Raw genomic sequence first — 19,997 nt, forward strand, 5'->3', positions numbered from 1 at the left:
TCCCTTATCCTGAGTTATGGCTAATGCTAATGAGATCAGCCATTGCCTCACTACAGACCAGTTACAGCCTATTTTCTGTTGTGGTCTGAAGAAACAACAACTATTTCTAGTCATAGAAATAGGGAGACATAAAAACAATTATTGAAACCCATAGTGGATAGAACATGTGGTCACTGTATGACAGGTAAGACAGAAATGAACTTTTCCCTTCAATAAAAAAACATTCGAATGTGAGTTTGCTGGACTTTGCGATTCACCCTCTTAAGCCACATTACTTCAGAAATAGCTAAGCACTTCATGAAGGAGAACAGTTTGATGTTGATATTGTGCTCATTGTGCTATATTGCAAACAATTACATAAAAAGAGGTTACAAATTTATTTAACTGATCAAATTAAAGACTGGAATCAATATGCTCCTAAATGCAAGACACAAAAAGCACATAAGTAAAACTAAAAGCCTGTTAAAATTCTGGGATTTTAACTCTGGTTGGAACAAAAACCAGCATACACTGCATCCCCCCAAGACCACGGTTGGGAACCACTGCCCTAATCTACCCCAAACTACCCAAAGGTGGATTATCCCTTTTAAAACAATTCATACAGGTGAAACGTTTTCTCAACAATATTTTGAAGGTATTTCATGATTATGATGTAGATCGTACTGACAAACTTAAAAAGCAGAATCATTTATTTGCTTACTTAAAGGAAAAACAGTAACTAATGTTTCTCCTAACACAAAGGAGCAGACCAGAACTATTCTTTTAGGAACAGAATACAAAGTTTCAGCCAGTCACAACACACGTGAACGCGCACACACATACACTCACACACACACGCATTCATAATGGCAGTACTGGTAGCCGCTGCATTTTTTTAAAAACAGGAGCCCAAACAAGCTGCCATGACAGTTTGTGACGTCCGGACGCAGACTGGAGGAGCACAGAAACAAAAAGCCGTGACACCAGTCACACCTCCGTTCCTGTATAAGTTCAGCGTGCGGTCGCATTCAGAGACGAACAGTGGAGAGGTAACGGCCGTCCAGTGGAGACTCAGTCGTCCTTGGGGGCACCCTTCAGGCTAGACCTCTGCCGTTTCTTCTCCTGCTGCCCGAGCACGCGGTACATCTTCTTGCGCTCCTCCTTGTGCCGTTTCTCCCGCTCGGCTCCCTCCCGCTCCTTCTGCCGGAGGAAGTCCTTGTGCTGGGCGTGCTTCTGGGTCTTTGCTTTGTTCTTCTGGTCATAGTGCACGGTGCTCAGGGCTGCCAGCAGTGACGCCACCTGGTGGTGGGAGAGAGATGCACAGAGCAGGGCTCAGCAGGAGCACAGAGATGCACAGAGCAGGGCTCAACAGTCTTCCCTGCCCCCGATATGAATAAAAATTACAGAAATTACACCTTAAGACCATTGCATTTGAGCCAATAGGACCAGAAGGCAGGATTTGAGTATTTCAATTCCAATACACCAGAGTTGCAATACACCAGACAAGCTCAGTAAAGCGTAGAAAAGTATTTGAATCCAAAACAAATACGTCATTGACCCAGGTCTGTTACAGACACAACCCAGAAACCAATGATACGACCCTGAAGATATGACCATGTGCAGGAGGCATCGAAGGGTTCGTACCTTCCTCTCGTGGGGCTCCCTGATCACAGCGGGTCTCCGCAGATCTCGGGGCGTGCGGCCTTTGGGTTGGTCTTGTTTGGGCTTGCTCTTGAAGGGTAGGGCTTTCTGCAGCTGCTTGGGTATGTGCAGTGGGTTGAAGTGTCGCTTTGTCCTCACCACCGGCTGCAGGGTCACACACAGTATTAAGACACACATGCGCGCGCGCCCGCGCACACACACACACACACACAACACACACACACGTTGGGCAACAGGGGTGTCGTAAATTTTCTCTGAGCTCCCGGAATAAAATGATTCATTCTGTAGGTCACACTTTACAATGATGTTACATGAACTTGCATTAACTAATGCAGTTGTTAAGATGAATTATGCACAAATACATTAAGCATGAAATTAACTACATTGAGTAGTGTATTAGTTACATGTATATTTACACATTAGTCAACCATAGGATAAACATATAATTGGTTAACCATTAACAAATACATTTGTTCATGCCATTAACTAATGTAGCTATGAAGAATTAATTCATACATTAACAGATCCGTACAGATTCATTTCCCAGTAGTTAGTCAGTTAATTAACAACTATACTATAGGTAGTTGTCGACTTACGACCTATGCAACTTACGACCGTTCACCTTTACGACTGCGACTGTAATGTGTAGAAAGATGGTACTGTACAGTACGTATATATTGGTTATAACAATAATGAACAAAAAGAACGTTGTTAAAATATGTAAAAAGATGATAACAGTACTAAGACTGGTGATACAATGGTTATAACAATAATGAACAAAGAAAATATTGATAAAATATGACTTAAAGATGATTATAATATCATTACACAGTATAATATATCTAAGGTAATTATAACATAAGCCGACTTACGACCAGTTCCACTTACGACCGGTCGGTCGGAACCAATTACGGTCGTAAGTCAACGACTACCTATACCAATTCATGTAACCATATTGTGAAGTGTTACCATTCTGTCTAACCCAGGTAGTTGGGGCCCTACACCTGCAGGCCTACCTTGTACAGGGAGTCTTTGTCGGGCTTGTTCCGCACGCCCTGTTCCTGTTTGATTTGGCCGAGGGTCCGCATGCCCACCCAGCTGTCCTTCTGGCCCACGGGCCGCAGCAAGGACGTGACAGGGTTATAGAGCTGAGGCACTGACACCGGGTACCAGGAGCGCAGGAACACAATATCTGAGATAGGGCAGGAATATGGTGTCGGACAGATCGCCACAACGGCACACAAACTCTAGACCAGTGGTCTCCAACCTTTGTCCTGGAGAGCTACAGGGTCTGCTGGTTTTCGTTGTTACTCTGCACTGTAATCAACTGCTCTAATTGATTGATTAACTCACCTCACCTGGTTACCTGGGTCTCAACAGGGTGGTGATTTTAAGGTGAAAACAAAAACCAGCAGACCCAGTTGCTCTCCAGGACCAGAGTTGGAGACCTCTGCTCTAGACAGACAGTTAGCCCGATAGATAGACACAGACCGATATAGACAGACAGATAGACAGTTAGATAGCTCAATAGACAGAACGATAGATAGACTTATAGACAGACCAACAGACAGAACTTTATGAATCCCTATGGGGAAATGTCACAGATGTAATAGGACAAGCAAGGTGACAGAGTGCAGTAGGTAAGCTTTATAAAGAAAACTGCTGGTGTTTATTTACAAGGTGCACTAAAATGGACATGCCACAGTATTTACAGCGATTCCCAAAAGTAGGGAGGAAATTAAAGATTAGCAAATGGCAACACCTTTAATACATACACACACAAAAATAAGTGGTGACAAACCAAAAGAAAAACTATCATGTTGGTAAAGCCTTAATGGTCCGTATCACAGTCAGACAGGCAGGGAGGGTTGGTGATATCATGTGCTTGGTACAAAAAGATAACAGGATTCCAGCTGGCTGCATGCAAAAAAGAAGCCTCTTCTAATGTAACATATTTGGCATGAAGGGATGAAGATTCTAAACCAGCCATTAATTATGGTACCTTAGCACAAGGAATAATAAAGATCAAACTACCACCTCATTATTTTACATGTATTGAAAAGTATAGTCCAATACATTTCTTGCAAAATTCCTGAACATTCCTGTGGTTTACCCCTCTGTATAAATAAACCTTCTACATTTATCTAACGGTGTCTGCCTGGTCAGTTATTTGCCAAAAACTGTAGATGTTACATTGCACAAACCCTGATCTTTGTACCTGTGTTTGTATTAAAATGTACTCTCTATGAGAGTGTCTGCCAGGCAAACAGACAGACACAGACATAAACAGACACCCCTTACCACTCATCAGCAGTCTGTCCTCAAAGGTGGCCCGGTAAGCTCCCGGTGGGGTCCGCAGTGCTTTCTTGATCTGACCTCTGACCCCGCTGACTGTCCGGACGCTCGCCCCTTCAAACTTTGCCACCTCCAGAACCGAATTAAACATTCCCTACAAGAGCAGAGAAAGAAGGTACTTAACGGGAAGAAGAGGTACGTAAGACAATCCCACGTTAAGCTCCAAACCAGTTCCAAACTAGCCCCAGAACCTTCCGCAATGACAAAGTCACTCGAGGAAGTGGTTTTACAGTTTCTCAATCATTAACACACTAAAACTTGTGACATGACCCCAGGTGAGTCATTGCATGTGTCTTTTTTGTTTTTGTTTTAAACGATCAGTTAAATGTGCTCTTTCCACACAATATTTCAGCAGTCTCATTTAACAAACCACTGAACACAATATTTAGGCAATAAAAAAAAAGAAAAGTTAATCTCTTGTGATCACAAGGAAAACACTGCCATTTAAAATGATAAACTTTATTTATTTGAATACACTCATTCTTCACATGTCAAACACTAGTTGCAGTAAATGGGTGTAGAAGGTTAGCTCTCCTGTGTTGGAGAACAATGGCTGATGTTGCTGCAAGAGGCAAAGAGGCAGAGGGAGCAGAATGGAGCAGGGGGAGGATGATTCGAAAAATAAGGAGGGCGAGTATCTCAGATCTGGGTGACTGTTTGACCATATGCCTCTAACCTATGAATATTTATTAACTGATGCCTGCTCTGTTGTTATTTACTGTGACTGTACTACAGAATACCTAATGGTGACAAGGTGACGACAGTACCAATTAGTCCTCACTTTCCTTGACACACTGCATTAGGGACAAAGTAAGCTTCCACTGGGCTGCTCTGGTAATGCTGGTTTGATGTAAACCAGCATTTTTCCACATTCACATTATCACACAATACCTTCCATATTAGTCTTACCAAAAAAACAAGGTAATTTTTTTTTGGGCACGGTGGTGGTAGATATACGACTGCAACCCCCACGACCATATTACCCGATTCCAAGCAATGTAGGCATGCAGGGGCGGCCCCGACATGCATAGCCGCTGCTTAGCCAGGGAAAACATCTGATGGCAATTAAATTCTCAGGCCTGATCAAGTGCTGAGACTGGATGCTGAATGACTTCTGTATTTTCTGCTACTTCTCAGAATAACTTTCTCCTTTTTTCTTTTCATTTTGCATTCACATTTTGTTCCATATTAGTTTTTTTATTGTTTTACAACCCTACAATCACATCACTGTAATTTACAGCAAAAACAATGCCACTGTTTGTGTTCTTTTTATGTCTGTATACCAAAATAGTAATTTGGAACAACTGGCTACTGTACACAAGTTGTAAATTACACCACCAAAAAAGCAAGAGCAGGCAGATTTTCCATAATAGTGTCTCATTTATCACACTAGCTGTGTAATTGACATTCAGTTAGTCTATTTATTTGCTGCCTTTTGTGTATGAATTGGTTGCAAAATGTCATTTAGAGGGAAAAAGTGTTGACAGAGAATTCATCAGTTCTGCTGAAACAGCCACAGTTTTGCATTTTGTGCTTGTAGTTTTGAGAACCCCAATGTTCACACACCATGGCATAACAAGAATTTGAATATATCATAATCATCACTTGGGCTCCTGTCCTGGCGCACATTTCCTCCTTCCATATTTTTCATTTTTAATGTGAAAAAAATAAATGCAGAAAATGTGGCTGTCATTGTTATTTCACTTGTTTACTGGCGGTAAATTTATTTAGGTAATTTATTTAGGAAATGATAGCTGTGCGTGTGTTATGTAGTTATGAAGAAGACATTTATTATCAGAGTAAAAGTTTCTATAATGCACCCAGCATGGCTTGGTTAGTATGGGTAACTGGTGCTGCAGTATTCTAGTACTGTATAAGTAAACTAAAGCAATGTCATTTCTAGCAAGATTTTATAAAGCAGCATAACCAGCATATTTCCTACACGTATAACTTGGGTTTACCCGCGGGAAAGTGTGTATAAAGTTAAACATCAATAATTTTCTTATTCAAAACAGAATATAGGAAGACATTTACATAAATGCATGTACATTTATGTAACATTTATGTAACATCTCAAATGTTACCTCACCCTTACTGACATTTGACCACTTAGGTTTGTAACATCCTTGACTATGGAAGTGGGAGCATATATATTCAAATTTAAGCAGTAGAGTCTCGGGGGAGACTTTCCTAGAGCCAACATGGAGGAAGGCATGACACACTGAGCCCATATCTTTACCCTTCCAATAGGTGCATTCTGAAATGTTTGAAATGGGCGAAGCCTACCTTGATGAATGAAGTGTTCTTGTAGATTTTATACGGATATCCGATGAGCTTCAGCTTCTTCACAATGGTCACGGATTTGTCCAGGTCCAGCACCACGCCAGTGGCAGCGATGCGGAAACTTGACTGGGAAACGCATGGGAAATGCATTCGAATTACGCACGGCCACCTGACCTTCTACATATTACCTGAGCAAAGCACATCACTCTGCTCCTTCCCTCTCTGAACAGACTAACACGCACAACACAGCCAACGCCGCCCGAGATACACACAGCACCACATGGCTCCACCAAAAAACTGTCTGTGCACACCCCAGGATTACTGTATCTGTGCACACTGCAGTGTACAGGCGAGCTCAGAAAAGCATTTCAATATGTGCTGTAATTGACCCAGGTCTGTTTAGGATAAGTCTAACTGAAGCTCACCTGAGTACCTCCCACAGACTGGACAGCCAGAAATCCCGTCCCCTGGGGGGTAATTGGCCCTGGAACAACATAGAGGATAAAAATGAGGAAAAAACAAATACAGATAGAGCCAGTATTACAATATTTTTTCAGGTGGGAGTGGGCAAGGGTTCAGACAGAGTCAGTGTTGGACCTTGTAACATCCCTGTGGGCCAAATGGGGGCACTGTTGCCTTCTTCTGCATGGGGCAGTCTGTTTATCTTTATGGAAATGCACTTACTACGAGACAAGCATGTACGGAGATCCTCCCTATACAAGCACCTCCTCTCCATCTAATTGCTGGCTTTTTTCCCATAAAGTTTTTGGCTTTACCTCGTCTGAGGAATAAGCAGGTTTTTGAAGCTGGCTCTAGACTTTTTTTATTCCTAGTAAAATTAATTTCATCTTTGTCAAACCCTGGTGTCTATATCCTGTTTACAGAAGTGGTCGCCAACCCTGGTCCTGGAGAGCTACTAGGTCTGCTGGTTTTTGTTTTCACCATAAAATCCGCACCCTGTCGAGACCCAGGTGACCAGGTGAGGTGAGTTAACTGTATAACCAACTGCTCTAAATGATTAAATAAGTGCAGAGTAACAACAACAAAAAAACCAGCAGACCTCTCCAGGACCAGGGTTGAGACCACTGGTTACAGTCAGCCGTAACGTGTGCCCTCACCCCAGATGGTGGCCCCGCAGTGCATGTGCTGAGGCGTGTATTTGAGAAGGCGGTGCCGCCCGTTGTGGTCCTCGATGTAGTACAGTGGGATGGTCTGGAAACGGCGCCACCCGAGGGAGAGGATGAGCGGGTCGCGCGTCTTCAGGATCCGCTGGTGCCAACGGTGCTTCTTCAGCCTCATCTGAAGCACAGTGTGGGAGAGAGGAGAGAGAGAGAGGGAGAAGGTATGAAGCAGCCTGTAGCATAGTGGTTAAGATAAATGACTGGGACACGCAAGGTCGGTGGTTCTAATCCAGGTGTAGCCACAATAAGATCCGCACAGCCGTTGGGCCCTTGAGCAAGGCCCTTAGCCCTGCATTGCTCCAGGGGAGGATTGTCTCCTGCTTAGTCTAATCAACTGTACGTCGCTCTGGATAAGAGCGTCTGCCAAATGCCAATAATGTAATGTAATGTAATTAAGCATTGTTCTCAAACTGGGTGCCATGGACGCCGTTTTTATTCCAGGCTAAGATCATGATTATATAAGCACCATTCAGTGTCAATTAAATGAAGTGGACCATAGCAGCTCTTCAATTTCTTGAATTTTTTGTGTGGTTGAAGTCAATGAGGAATAGATATCCAGAAAATCTGTGCTTCATACGCTGCTTTGTTTTAAAGAAAATGAAGAGATTCATCCTTTTTTATTCTTCTCATTCATTCATTCATTTCAGTTGAGTTGACACAAAATGGCCCATAATTAGTTCAATAATTTGCTGAATTAGGGCTGATGTATATAAAGAGAAATGAGAACAATTGTTGCTTATATTCTGCACTTTATTGCAGTTAAATGCATATAGCCAGATGAGTAATTGGAATAAATTAAGGCAGCACTAATTGACTGCCATAAAAACTTGCACACACACACGGCCCTCCGTGGCCATGAGTTTGAGACAACCGCTATAAAGGAAGAAACACCAGTGTCTTCAAAAGCTGTTCAGTTACAATACAATGAAACATTACTTGATTGACCCCATGGAGACAATTTCATTTTGGACACTGTGCCGGGAGCTGGACACCCGTGTGAATCAACTGAGCCACAACCGTCACTCACCTGCAAGTATCCCACATTGCCCTCGCTGGACCCCAGGGCGCCGAGGATGATGGGATAGTGGGGGTCAAAGTTGGAAACAAACTCGCAAGGCAGAGCGGGGATCTCCAGACGCACGTACATCCCGGGCCGGAACCCCTCGTACTGGACTCGCATTTCGTCGTCCACGTCCTCAAACTCCGCCCGGTTAAGCTGGGGGAAGGGGCCACGGGTCAGGTTTCATTACATCCCCGTCCAATAATACAGCTCAGATCCCGAGACCCCTCATTTCAACAGCCAATCACATGCTCACACATATTACTGGTACATGCAACCAAATAATTTACCATTAAACTACAGTTATTAAGCTGACGCATTTATCCAAAGCAACTTAAAATTGATTTGAATAAGCACAGGAAATTTGCCCCTGGAGCAATGTGGGGTTAAGGGCCTTGCTCAAGGGCCCAACAGAACCTGTTTTGATATACTTATTATTACTGTAATTTCAAAGTCAAAACTGGTGTTCTTTACTGATACAGATGGTATTTAATTTCCTGTTCAGGTAGCATGCGTTACAAAGGAGATGCCCCAAGACCTCTGACCTCTGCCTGCTTCTGCATCTCCTCCTTCAGGTCATCAAAGTAGGTGGCATCTCCATCGTCATACTGTGAATCAAAACGCTCCTTCAATCTCCTCTTCTTCTCGAGCCGCTTCTTCTTCTGGTCTTCTTCTTCATCGGTCTTCATCGACGGCTCCTCTTCTTCCTCACCACTCTCCTCCTGCGCACACACAGAATAGGTACCCATAAATGACTAATCTAGGAGTTCTGTCAAACAGAAATCTGGCAACAATGCGGGAGTCCTGCTGAAGAATCAAGGTGAACATTGAGGGATAAATAAAAGAAAGAATTCGGAAAAATCTCAATACCTCATCAGGGTCCTCTACCTTCCCAGAATTCCCCTTGTGCACCTCTCCAGTCTCCAAATCCTCAAAGTCTCCGTACAGCTCCTCTGCAAGACAGACAGCCAATGATCTGAATGAGATAAGGGTGTAGCACTGAAATGGGCACAGTAGAGTGTGACTTAGAAAGAGAGAGAGGGAATAGGGTGTGACAGGGAGATTTGGGTGTGGCTGAGAAAGTTGAAAGGGTCCTGACCATCCTCCTTCAGGAGCGTGGCGGCATCTTTATCTCCCTCCCATGCTCCCGTCACAAAGCAGTCCCTGATGGAGGCCAGCATCTGCAGACACAGGAAACATTACCGGAAAGCTGCAGCAATGTTGGACACACCATAGGCAAACACACACCATAGGCAAACACTTCTGACAATGCTCAAAGTACAGGAAACATCCTCACAATGTTTAAATGGAAACATCCATGCCTCGCACAAAATATATTTTGTTACATTTACATTTACATTTTTGTCATTTGGCAGACGCTTTTAATCCAAAGCAATTTACAAGTGCATAGGTTCTACCACAAGTCAAAGCATCACATCCAGAACTAGGAAAATACACATGGAATGCTGTTGAAAACATATAGTCGTCATCATAAGTGCAATTTTTTTTTTTTTTGGGGGGGGGGGGGGGGGGGGGAAATCAGGAGGGAGGACTAAGGTAGAGTTTGAAAAGGTGGGTTTTCAGTCTGCGTCGAAATAGGGGGAGGGATTCTGCTGTCCTGACAGTGGTAGGCAAGTCATTCCACCACTGAGGAACCAGAACGGAAAACAGGCGTGAATGTGCAGCTCGACCGCCAGGTGCACGTAGAGAGAGGGGACCATAAGGTGACCAGAGCTGGCAGACCGGAGTGGTCTAGCTGGGGAGTAGGGAGTGAAAAAAAGCTTTCTTTGAAGAGTCCTACATAATAACTTCTTGGTACATTCATAAGCACTGCATAAGCTTTCATAAGTGCCAATGTTAATAACTTCAAATAGGCATATGATGCGTTCTGTCAAAATTGATGACATATTATGCAATTCCACTTTCTGCATCAATGTTGACATAACACACCATACCATATGCCTATTTACGTTATGGACATATAATGCTTATGAAAGAGTTATATTGCTCTGATGCAGGACTCTTCAAAGAAAGTGTTACCGGTCTGCCCTGTGCCCATATAACTCCTGGTAATACTACTCACTGTGTGTAGTGTGTGCATTTCTCTATACTGCCCCCCTCCCTTTACTGCACTCCTCACCTCTTCCTGATCCCAGTCATGACTGGTGTCAGGGGCGAAGCGTGAGCAGTCCATGGCGTCAGCGCGCTCTCTTTTGCTCTTCTCTGGGCGGCTGACTCTGAACAGCCCTCCCAACTCCTCCTCATCATCATTGTCCTCTTCATCCTGTACCACTGAAGGCCAAAACACACAATTTCATCACACGCAGCATATACTGTATATCTCGCCTACACTAAAGATGGACCTCACATACCCTTCACAAACACAGAGCTCATCTACGAAGCACCTAGACCTGATACAGTTGTGTTCAAAATAATAGCAGTGTGTTTAAAAACGTGAGTAAAGCTCAAAATCCTTATAATAGTTTTTATTTCGATGCATTGGCAACACTGCACATTATATCCTAAATCAAAACATGAAGAAAAATGTGTCAATTTTTTAATTACTTTACAGAAAATGAAGAAAAATGAATATTGGGCTGTTCAAAAAAATAGCAGTGTCTGCATTTTTCTTTGCAAACTCAAATATTTACTGTATAAACTGAAAAATCTTCAGGATTTAGCATTCCTGTGAATCACTAAACTAATATTTAGTTGTATAACCACGGTTTCTGAGAACTGCTTCACATCTGTGTTGCATGGAATCGACCAACTTCTGGCACCTATGAACAGGTATTTCAGCCCAGGATGATTTGACAACATTCCACAATTCCTCTGCATTTCTTGGTTTTGCCTCAGAAACAGCATTTTTGATGTCACCCCACAAGTTTTCAATCGGATTAAGGTCCTGGGATTGGGCTGGCCACTCCATAACTTTAATTTTGTTGGTCTGGAACCAAGATGCTGCTTGCTTACTGGTGTGTTTGGGGTCGTTGTCTTGTTGAAACACCCATGTCAAGGGCATTTCCTCTTCGGCATAAGGCAACATGACCTCTTCAAGTATTTTGATATAGGCAAACTGATCCATGATCCCTTGTATGCGATAAATAGGCCTGACACCATAGTAAGAGAAACATCCCCATATCATGATGCTTGCACCACCATGCTTCACTGTCTTCAGAGTGTACTGTGGCTTGAATTCAGTGTTTGGTGGACCCAAAAAGAACAATCTTACTTTCATCAGTCCACAAAATGTTTCTCCATTTCTCTTTAGGCCAGTTGATGTGTTCTTTGGCAAATTGTATCCTCTTCAGCACGTGTCTTTTTTTTTTTTAACAATGGGACTTTGCGGGGGCTTCTTGCCGATAGATTAGCTTCACACAGGCATCTTCTAATTGTCACAGTACTCACCGGTAACTTCAGACTGTCTTTGATCACCCTGGAGCTGATCATTGGCTGAGTCTTTGCCATTCTGGCTATTCTTCGATCCATTCGAATGGTAGTCTTTCGTTTTCTTCGATGTCTCTCTGGTTTTGCTTTCCATTTTAAAGCATTGGAGATCATTTTAGCCAAGCAGCCTATTATTTTCTGCACTTCTTTATACGTTTTTCCCTCTCCAATCAACGTTTTAATCAAGTACGCTGTTCTTTTGAACAATGTCTGGAACGACCCATTTTTCTCAGGTTTTCAGAGAGAAATGCATGCAAACGTGCTGGCTTCATCCTTAAATAAGGGCCACCTGATTCACACGTGTTTTTTCACAGAATGAATGACCTCACTAATTGAACTCCACACTGCTATTATTTTGAACACGCCTCTTTCAATTAATTATTCAATTAAACAGACTCAGGAGCATGTGTATCATGAATGTTGGGTCTGTTGGTTTTCTATGACTCTACTACACCTACTGGTAAATTATTTGCCATCTCACCTGTGCCATACACCAGTTTGCGCAGGTTAGGGGTGGCACTCTGTTGCCGTAGGAAAGCTTCCGCTGCCTTCTGAGCCAGCCCCTGTTTCCACTGCAGAGCTCCTAATAATGGTCAGTTATTACATGGTCATATTCTGGTCAGCAGATTGACATTGCCCAATAATACAAAAACAGCTGAATGAATGATGGAATGAATGAATGAGCATTTGGTTAGTTTATCACAGCTGCTCATTAGTAATGTAGCTCAGTGAGGCGTACTGGACATATGTATTGTACAGAATTCAAAAACAAAATCTATAAATGAGATTTACTGTAACATTTGCATACCTGCAGACACCTCAGTCTCCTCATCCTCCTCCTCTTCTTCTTCTTTTTCTTCTTCTTCTTCCCCCTCTAGCTGGGGAGAGACCTTTGTCCTCTTGACCCCACTCTGGGAAGCTTTAAGAAGAGAGACCTCTTCCTCCATATCTGAGCTCTCGGACTCTTCCTCATCCTCGTCTTCCTCAGAACAATGTCCAGAATCAGCCGCTCCACGACCGACCACTTGGTCTTCCTCCTTCTCTTCATCGTCTTCTTCCTCCTCACTGTCTGTTTCTCCTTCACTCTCCTCTTCTTCCTCCCCCTCTTCCTCGCTCATCTCCAGGTCGTCTTCGCTGTCAGCGAAGGCCGGCACCTCCATCTTTGTCTCGGCCTCCGCCATCTTCTCCAGGCCCTGCCCTGCCTTTTCGCCTCTCTGCCTCTTCACAGGTGGAGATTCCTCTTTCTGCCCATCATCCACCTGCCTCTTTTCTCCCTTTCCTTCACTTTCTCCATCATCCTCCCCATTGCTCTCGCCCTCTTTCTCTCCCTCTTCCCCGCTCTCAATCTTACAGTCTTCCTTCTCCTCTCCTTCTTCCCATTCCTCAATATTGCCCTCTTCCTCCTTCTCTCCCTCACTATCCCCCTCTTCCTCTTCCTCGCCCTCACTCTCTCCCTCGCTCCCATCAGTCTCTTCCTCCTCTTCCTCAGTGAATACAGCCTTCCGCCTCACTCTCTCGGTAACAGGGTCCCAGACCTGGGTCTCCTGGGGGCTGGGGAGCTTTCTGGAAGGAGAAGAACACTGTCACTGGAACTCTATGCTCACACCACAGCTGCTACAGCACTCCCCCCGACACACAATCCCTGGCTCCCTATATCATGTGGATGCACCTCTTGAGTAATGCAAAACAATAGATAGAAACAGAAATTAATAAGTAGAGACCTGCGTAATATTTAGCCTAAATGAAGGCCTCTCAGAGGAAAATATAGATGGGGGTAAGACTTCAGGATCAGACTGCAGGTGAGCACAGCCACACTGCCAGAAAAACTCACCCTGCCCCCTCCACCTCCTCTGGAGTCAGAGCGGCCGCACCCGTGAACAGCGACACTTTGCTGGCGGCCATCTTTGCATCCAGAGTGGCATGGGTCCCAATAAGTGACTGGACGAGTTCGGTAGTGGGCCGAACCTCCTCCTGTAAGACAGAGAGAATGTTATTGGTAACACTGACATACACTCGCACATAAACATGCACGGTGTGACAGCTCACACTGACAGATGGCAACTAACGGACATGACATAAGGATACACCTCTTCGAAGTCCTACCACCTCTCAGCATGCCACTGTGGGTCTGTGTATATACGTGTGTATATATAGGTGGGGGTATATGTTTCTGCACGCAAGTATGTGAGGGTGTATTTGTGTGTGCGTGTGTATCTGTTGGTGTGTATCTGTGTATGTGTGTAGCTATACGAGTGTGTAGCAGTGTGTGTGTGCATGTGTATGTGTAAGTATATGCATGTCTGTGTGTTGTGTGGCCCATTGCTAACCTGTTGCTGCTGGGCATGGCTGCCCCCCAGATCGATGTACACAGCATCCTTGTCATACACTACACCCCCAACACCAGCCATGGGGGCATAGAGCAGACGCTCCTTCTCATTTAGAGCGCGCTTTTTCAGCGTCTCCGGCAGCGCACACGGGTCTGGCAGGAAGCTGATGTCCGCCACACCGTAGTCACCCACGCCTACAGGGGGCACACTTTGTTATCCCTAATACTTTAGAGCCAAACCAACCACCGTAAGTGCTGCTCGCAATCACCCTTGACATGAAGAGTGCCATGACTCATACTGTAATAAAGCCCTACCGGCACACTGGTCACGGCAAGTCTCACCTGGAATATGGACCTGGGACTTGTTTTTCAGGTATGTGCCACGCAAGTATCCATAGAGACATACAGTGCGGTCACATTTTGGGTCCACCCTCAAAGTCTCAGGGTCAGTCAGGTCCTCCATACTAGAGGAAAAGAGGTTTCATATTGTTACTCGTCAGTGCAGAACCAAGCCAACACACAGCAGTATAAGAACACCAGTATCCTATAGGATCTGCACAAATGGCCATTTCCCTCCAGGTTGTAGGAAATAAGAGGGCAGGAACTATTCACAACAGGGACTCCACAGTTAATGTACCACCAGCAGGTGTACATGTAAGGTACCCCCTCCCCCAACTCACCGGTCTGCCAGTACGTAGGGGTGCGAGGTCTGCCACACCAGTGGGCGGAACTTCATGACGGATATGAAGCGTCCCAGATTCCGCACCTCCTGAGTCTGGTATTCCCCGTGCACCATGCCTGACAGGTAAAACAACTTGGCCCCCTGCAGAGAGGAACAGAGAGTCCAGAAACCTCCAGTTTGGTCCATAACAGACCTCAATCCAAATACTTTCCTATGCTTTACTGCACTCGGTGTGTTGGAACCTATGAAATATTCTCGATAAGTGCAGACACCCCCTTCAGGTTTTTTTGGTTGGCTCAATTGCACTAGGCAAGATCAACAAACCACAGAAAAGTAGTTGAACCTAAACAATTATGTAGACCCAGGTCCGGTCTACACCAAAGCAGCTCTTATCCATCGACCCAAACATCCTCTAAACAAGTATCAATCCAAATCACTCCTCACCAAGGTCAGGAACTTTTTAACAACCCTGGTCCAGCATCTCTCATCCATGGTGTTGATGCTCTCTGTACCCTCTTACCTGGTAGACTTCAGTCCAGAAGCGGTGTTTAAGGCGCTTTTTGGTCTTGCGCAGGGCCTTGTTGTTTTTAAAGGAGTCCAGATGGGTGAGAACGCCCATGATGCGGGGGAAGCCATGGACCTGGCAGATGTTAAGGAACTCAAAGGTCTCCATCTCGAATCCGAAACTGGCATCGATGAGCATTAGCACCTAATCTCGAAAGAACAAAGGAAGGAAGGAAAAAGAGAAAGAACCATCGACCATCACGTGTGTGGAATCAGCTTAAAGATGAAATACATTTTTTTGCGGAAAAAATAAAATTGCTTTATAGCACAAGCAGCTCACCAGATCAGCCACCTTCGCCAAATCAATCATGCTGTTGATGTCATTCCCACACTCAACGAAGGTCAGCCGCCGCTTCTTTCCTACAAAGAAGAAGAGGTTCAGTCCAAGCGAATATCACAATGAACAATTATGGGTAATTCCATGAAAAATCAACCAGAGGTGTAGGAGTTGACCACTCCAATTGTGCCCTCTATATATTGAATAAAGAATATCCAAAACATTACCCTCATCAGATTTGTCGTTCTAGAGATATTGGCTCTAAAATAAGGGGTGGGCGGTACCCAGTGGAAACTGAGCTTTGTGTTGATTTTGGAGCGCCATATCTTTAAAGCATTAAAGCAGGGAAAAACCTGAAAACGAGTAGTCCAACACAATTTTCTGTCTATTTTCCAATTACAGCTCAGACAAAAAGTTATGGTCTTTCAAAAATACTAACTTGTACTGGTTGACTTTTCTTTTTTTTATATTTGATGGCTTACGACACCAGCACCACTTGGTGTATGACTTCCAAATGTCTAAGACCAGTAGATATTTTGGTTAAGAATAGCCCAAACCCAAATTGAGGTAAAATAGATAATTTATAAAAAGATTATACAATGCCAAAGTTTGGTCAGAAAACTGATCATGGCATCAGTGGATCAATAGTGTTTACCCCATTGAACGAGTGCAAGACTCTCACCTGAGACAATGGTGATAGGGCCGCAGATGTCACTGAGTTTTTGCCGGGTGAAGTTTTTGATCAGGCAGCGAATGAGTGTGCTTTTCCCCACCCGTGGGGGTCCTACCACAACCACCACCACTGGTGGAGGCTCAAGGGGGGAACGGTCCACCACAGGGATGTGGTGTTTCTTTGCCTTCAGGTCCTGAGCTCTGGACACAGACAGCAAGCAACAAAACAGTGATGTTGACCAAATAGTCACTCTGCGGTCATATGGAAAACATAGCAACTGAGCAATGTCTATGGAGCATGCAGAGAATGATGTGACTACACAGAAAAAAAAACTGACCACACAGGGAATGCAGAGACAGAGAGGTAATCAGGAACACTATTTCACAGTGATAAAATTGGAGTTCTAAGTTATAAGCCCTGTATGTTGTCAAAGAAGGAGCCTTTGGTTGTATATGCTAGTTACATATGCATGCAGAAAAAGAAAATCTGCGCAAGAGAATGTGTGTGCCCATGTCTGTGTGCCACAGTGCGTCAGAATTCGTGTGCACTTGAAATTAACCTGTGGAACGTGCGGGCCATCCGCACAGCGGACTGAACCGCAAACGCCTTGGGGTTCCGCTTCCTGTCATCCTTCTCCGACTCTGCTGCCTGCTTACGGTTCTTCTTCTTTTCTGCCTGCGGCCCACTCTGCTTCTTCTGGTGCTTCTTATGCTCCTTCACATCCATCTTCTCTGACCTCTAACCCCTGACCCAGACACATTTTTACATTTACATTTTAGGTATTAAGCAGACACTTTTGCAGACTTGCAGAATGAGCACCATAATTCATTGGAAGTGCAGACTGTCAACTTTAATTTCAGGGTATTTTCATCCATATCGGATGAACATTTCAGAAACGATAGAACCTTTTGTACATGTCCCCCCCCCTTTTAAGGTACTACAAGTATTTGTTGAATTGGCTTCACAGATGTGTTTTGTCATTAGTGAATGCAGAAGAGAGCTTGACTCTAGACTTTGCAATTGCCTTTGGAAATTTTAGTTGGGGTGTGACAACATGAGGAAAACAGCAGTGTTGATGCAAATTAAGCTGGCCATCATGAGGCTCAAATTAAAATCCATAAATCAGATAAAAAGCACCTAAAATAGCCCCAAGAGTTCTGGAACAGTCTTGTGGACAGATGGGACAAAGATTAACATGTACCAGAGTAATGGAAAGAGCACAATGTGGAGAAAAAAAAAAAGGAAATGCCCATATTCCAAAGCATAGCTACCACCTAATCTGTGAAACATGGTGGAGGGGGTGTTATGGTTTGGGTCTGTATGGCTGCAAGTGGAACGGGCTCACTTGTCTTCATCGATAATGTCACTGCTCACTGAAGCTATTCTTTTTTTTTTATAGCAAAAGATAAACTCTTTAAGTTGACTGATGATGAATGATGGCAATCATGAAGTGTGGTGACAAACAACTCAATTGTACAGTTGCATAATTAAAAGTTCCTACAACCAACTAGCTAATAACACCATATATTACTGTCAAAAACTCTCAATGAAGTTGTTCGAATGGTAAGGTGTGGGTTTTGATGGTAACCTTTGTTAACTAGCTATCTTGCAAACTTCCTTTATCTGTAGGCTTCTGTACAGTACTTCACTAGTGTGTTCACTTAACACTACCATGTTCACTTAACACTACCGAGACTGCAGAGCCGCATGTTAGATGGTTTGTAGTGAGCTAACTGACACGAGAAAAACCAATCACTATAATATATTGTCGTTACCTTTCGAGGGTCGGTATCTTTCCGAAAGCAGCCGTTTATGATGCTCCTTGTTATTCAGGATATTATATGATGCACTTCATACACCGATTAGCAGAGTACTACCCCCAGCGCAGAGCATGAGAGCGTCAATGTATTTTCACGTGTACCCACTGGACCCGGAAATGAGTACATCAACATTTCCGTACCGACATGAACGCGAATCTTTATTTCCCCAGTTCCGTATGTTTGAGTTGCGGATACATCACACAGGTTTTTAAAGTTCTGACCTATTACATGAATTAAGTGAGAAATACCGATAAAGCTTTTTATCATCGTAATGTATAATGATGCGAAGCGTGCATTATTGCTGTGAAATTCGTCGAAAGGAACTCGTCTCTTGGTCTTGTTACACAGTAACACTGCACTTTGGTGTTACGACAAAAAGCTATCTAAAGTAAAATGATAAAATAAAAATAGACTGTGAAGGACAAACCACGTTTACATTTTGTGATACCTGTAGTTGTCCATCTGTGTGATAATATCTTATGATAATATTTTGGTGCAAACTTGTAAACAAATACATAAATAGGCTAAACATCATTATTTATTTTCCTGACAATAATATCAGTGTTGTCAAAGCTTGATACACCGACCTCAAAATTACTTTTCACATTTGTTAATATTTTTCCATGACTGAACTCATTTGATGATTGATTAGAGCCTACTTGGAGCTCTTGCTACTTATATTGTATGCTACTTATACTTATACAATAGTTGTGTAATCAGCCAATTGAGTAATGCAAAGGTAATTTCAACATAATGAAATCTCCTGAAGGGATTTCATGTATGCTACTGTTTATTATGCTACTAAATATTGCTAGAATAGAGAGGGGGACAAATCTGATGTGCTATAACTAGTTAACTATAATCATCCTAGACAGAGCAGTTGAACTGAATATTAATTGTATACAATATATTATATGATAAACAGTTTCTCTAACATTCAAAGCCAAAGTTTGTTTAATAAGCTGGAGCCCAAACTCAAAATATTCACAAGCCGTTTCTGTCTATTTCCAGAACATGGAAACAGAACAGGTGCTTTCCATCCTCGGCTTCTTTTGGACAGGTACAGGACAGTGAAATCACTGTCGCCCTCCTGGGTAATTCCAGACAGTAATATATCTCCTATAAGTTTATAACTTCACCTCCAGTTTGGGTGGAATCAGGTAGTTTGGGACCCTTTTTGGTAGAATTACCTGGAGACTATCAAAAAAGCTGGTTACTCACTCCAATTATGTTTGATATAAGTTATCACAGATCTCTGCAAAATACATACAGTCCCCTCCAAAAGTATTGGAACAGTAAGGTAAATTCCTTTGTTTTTACTATACACTGAAGACAACTGAGTTTGAGGTCAAAAGATGTATGTGAGATGACATCCGAATTTCATTAAATTTTTATCTTGATTTGTTAAACTTGGAACATATCACCATTTATATTCAACCACCCAATATTTAGGTGAGCAAAAGTATTGGAAAGTCACATGTTCCAAAACTTTTGCTCACCTAAAAATTGGGTGGTCTGATGGACAGGTTTTTGATTGGTTAAACAATAAATAGTTCTGAATGTTACATTATATTACACTATGGGCATTTGGCAGATGCTCTTATCCAGAGCAACATATATAAGTGCAAAGTGCATACTCCTGGTTTTAGCCTTGGGGTTTGCCTGTGACGAAATTTGTGTTAGAAAAG

General features: G+C 43.3%; 1 protein-coding gene across 1 annotated transcript; it reads right to left on the bottom strand.

Annotated features, from left to right (window-relative positions):
* Positions 1–671: 671 nt before the first annotated feature.
* Positions 672–18,427, bottom strand: bms1 (BMS1 ribosome biogenesis factor). Its single transcript, XM_061232788.1, has 23 exons — positions 18,265–18,427; positions 17,049–17,234; positions 16,499–16,689; positions 15,820–15,899; positions 15,496–15,684; positions 14,974–15,116; positions 14,636–14,757; positions 14,295–14,488; positions 13,799–13,938; positions 12,776–13,530; positions 12,449–12,550; positions 10,661–10,812; positions 9,620–9,701; positions 9,391–9,473; positions 9,066–9,242; positions 8,488–8,676; positions 7,398–7,578; positions 6,705–6,763; positions 6,283–6,405; positions 3,943–4,090; positions 2,658–2,833; positions 1,624–1,785; positions 672–1,278 (listed from the first exon to the last, which is right to left on the bottom strand). The coding sequence occupies exons 2-23, from the start codon at positions 17,213–17,215 to the stop codon at positions 1,051–1,053; spliced, it is 3,843 nt and encodes a 1,280-aa protein (XP_061088772.1). The 5' UTR covers positions 17,216–17,234; positions 18,265–18,427; the 3' UTR covers positions 672–1,050.
* Positions 18,428–19,997: the final 1,570 nt, after the last annotated feature.

Source organism: Conger conger, chromosome 2, assembly GCF_963514075.1.
Source record: "Conger conger chromosome 2, fConCon1.1, whole genome shotgun sequence".
Lineage (NCBI taxonomy): Eukaryota > Metazoa > Chordata > Actinopteri > Anguilliformes > Congridae > Conger > Conger conger.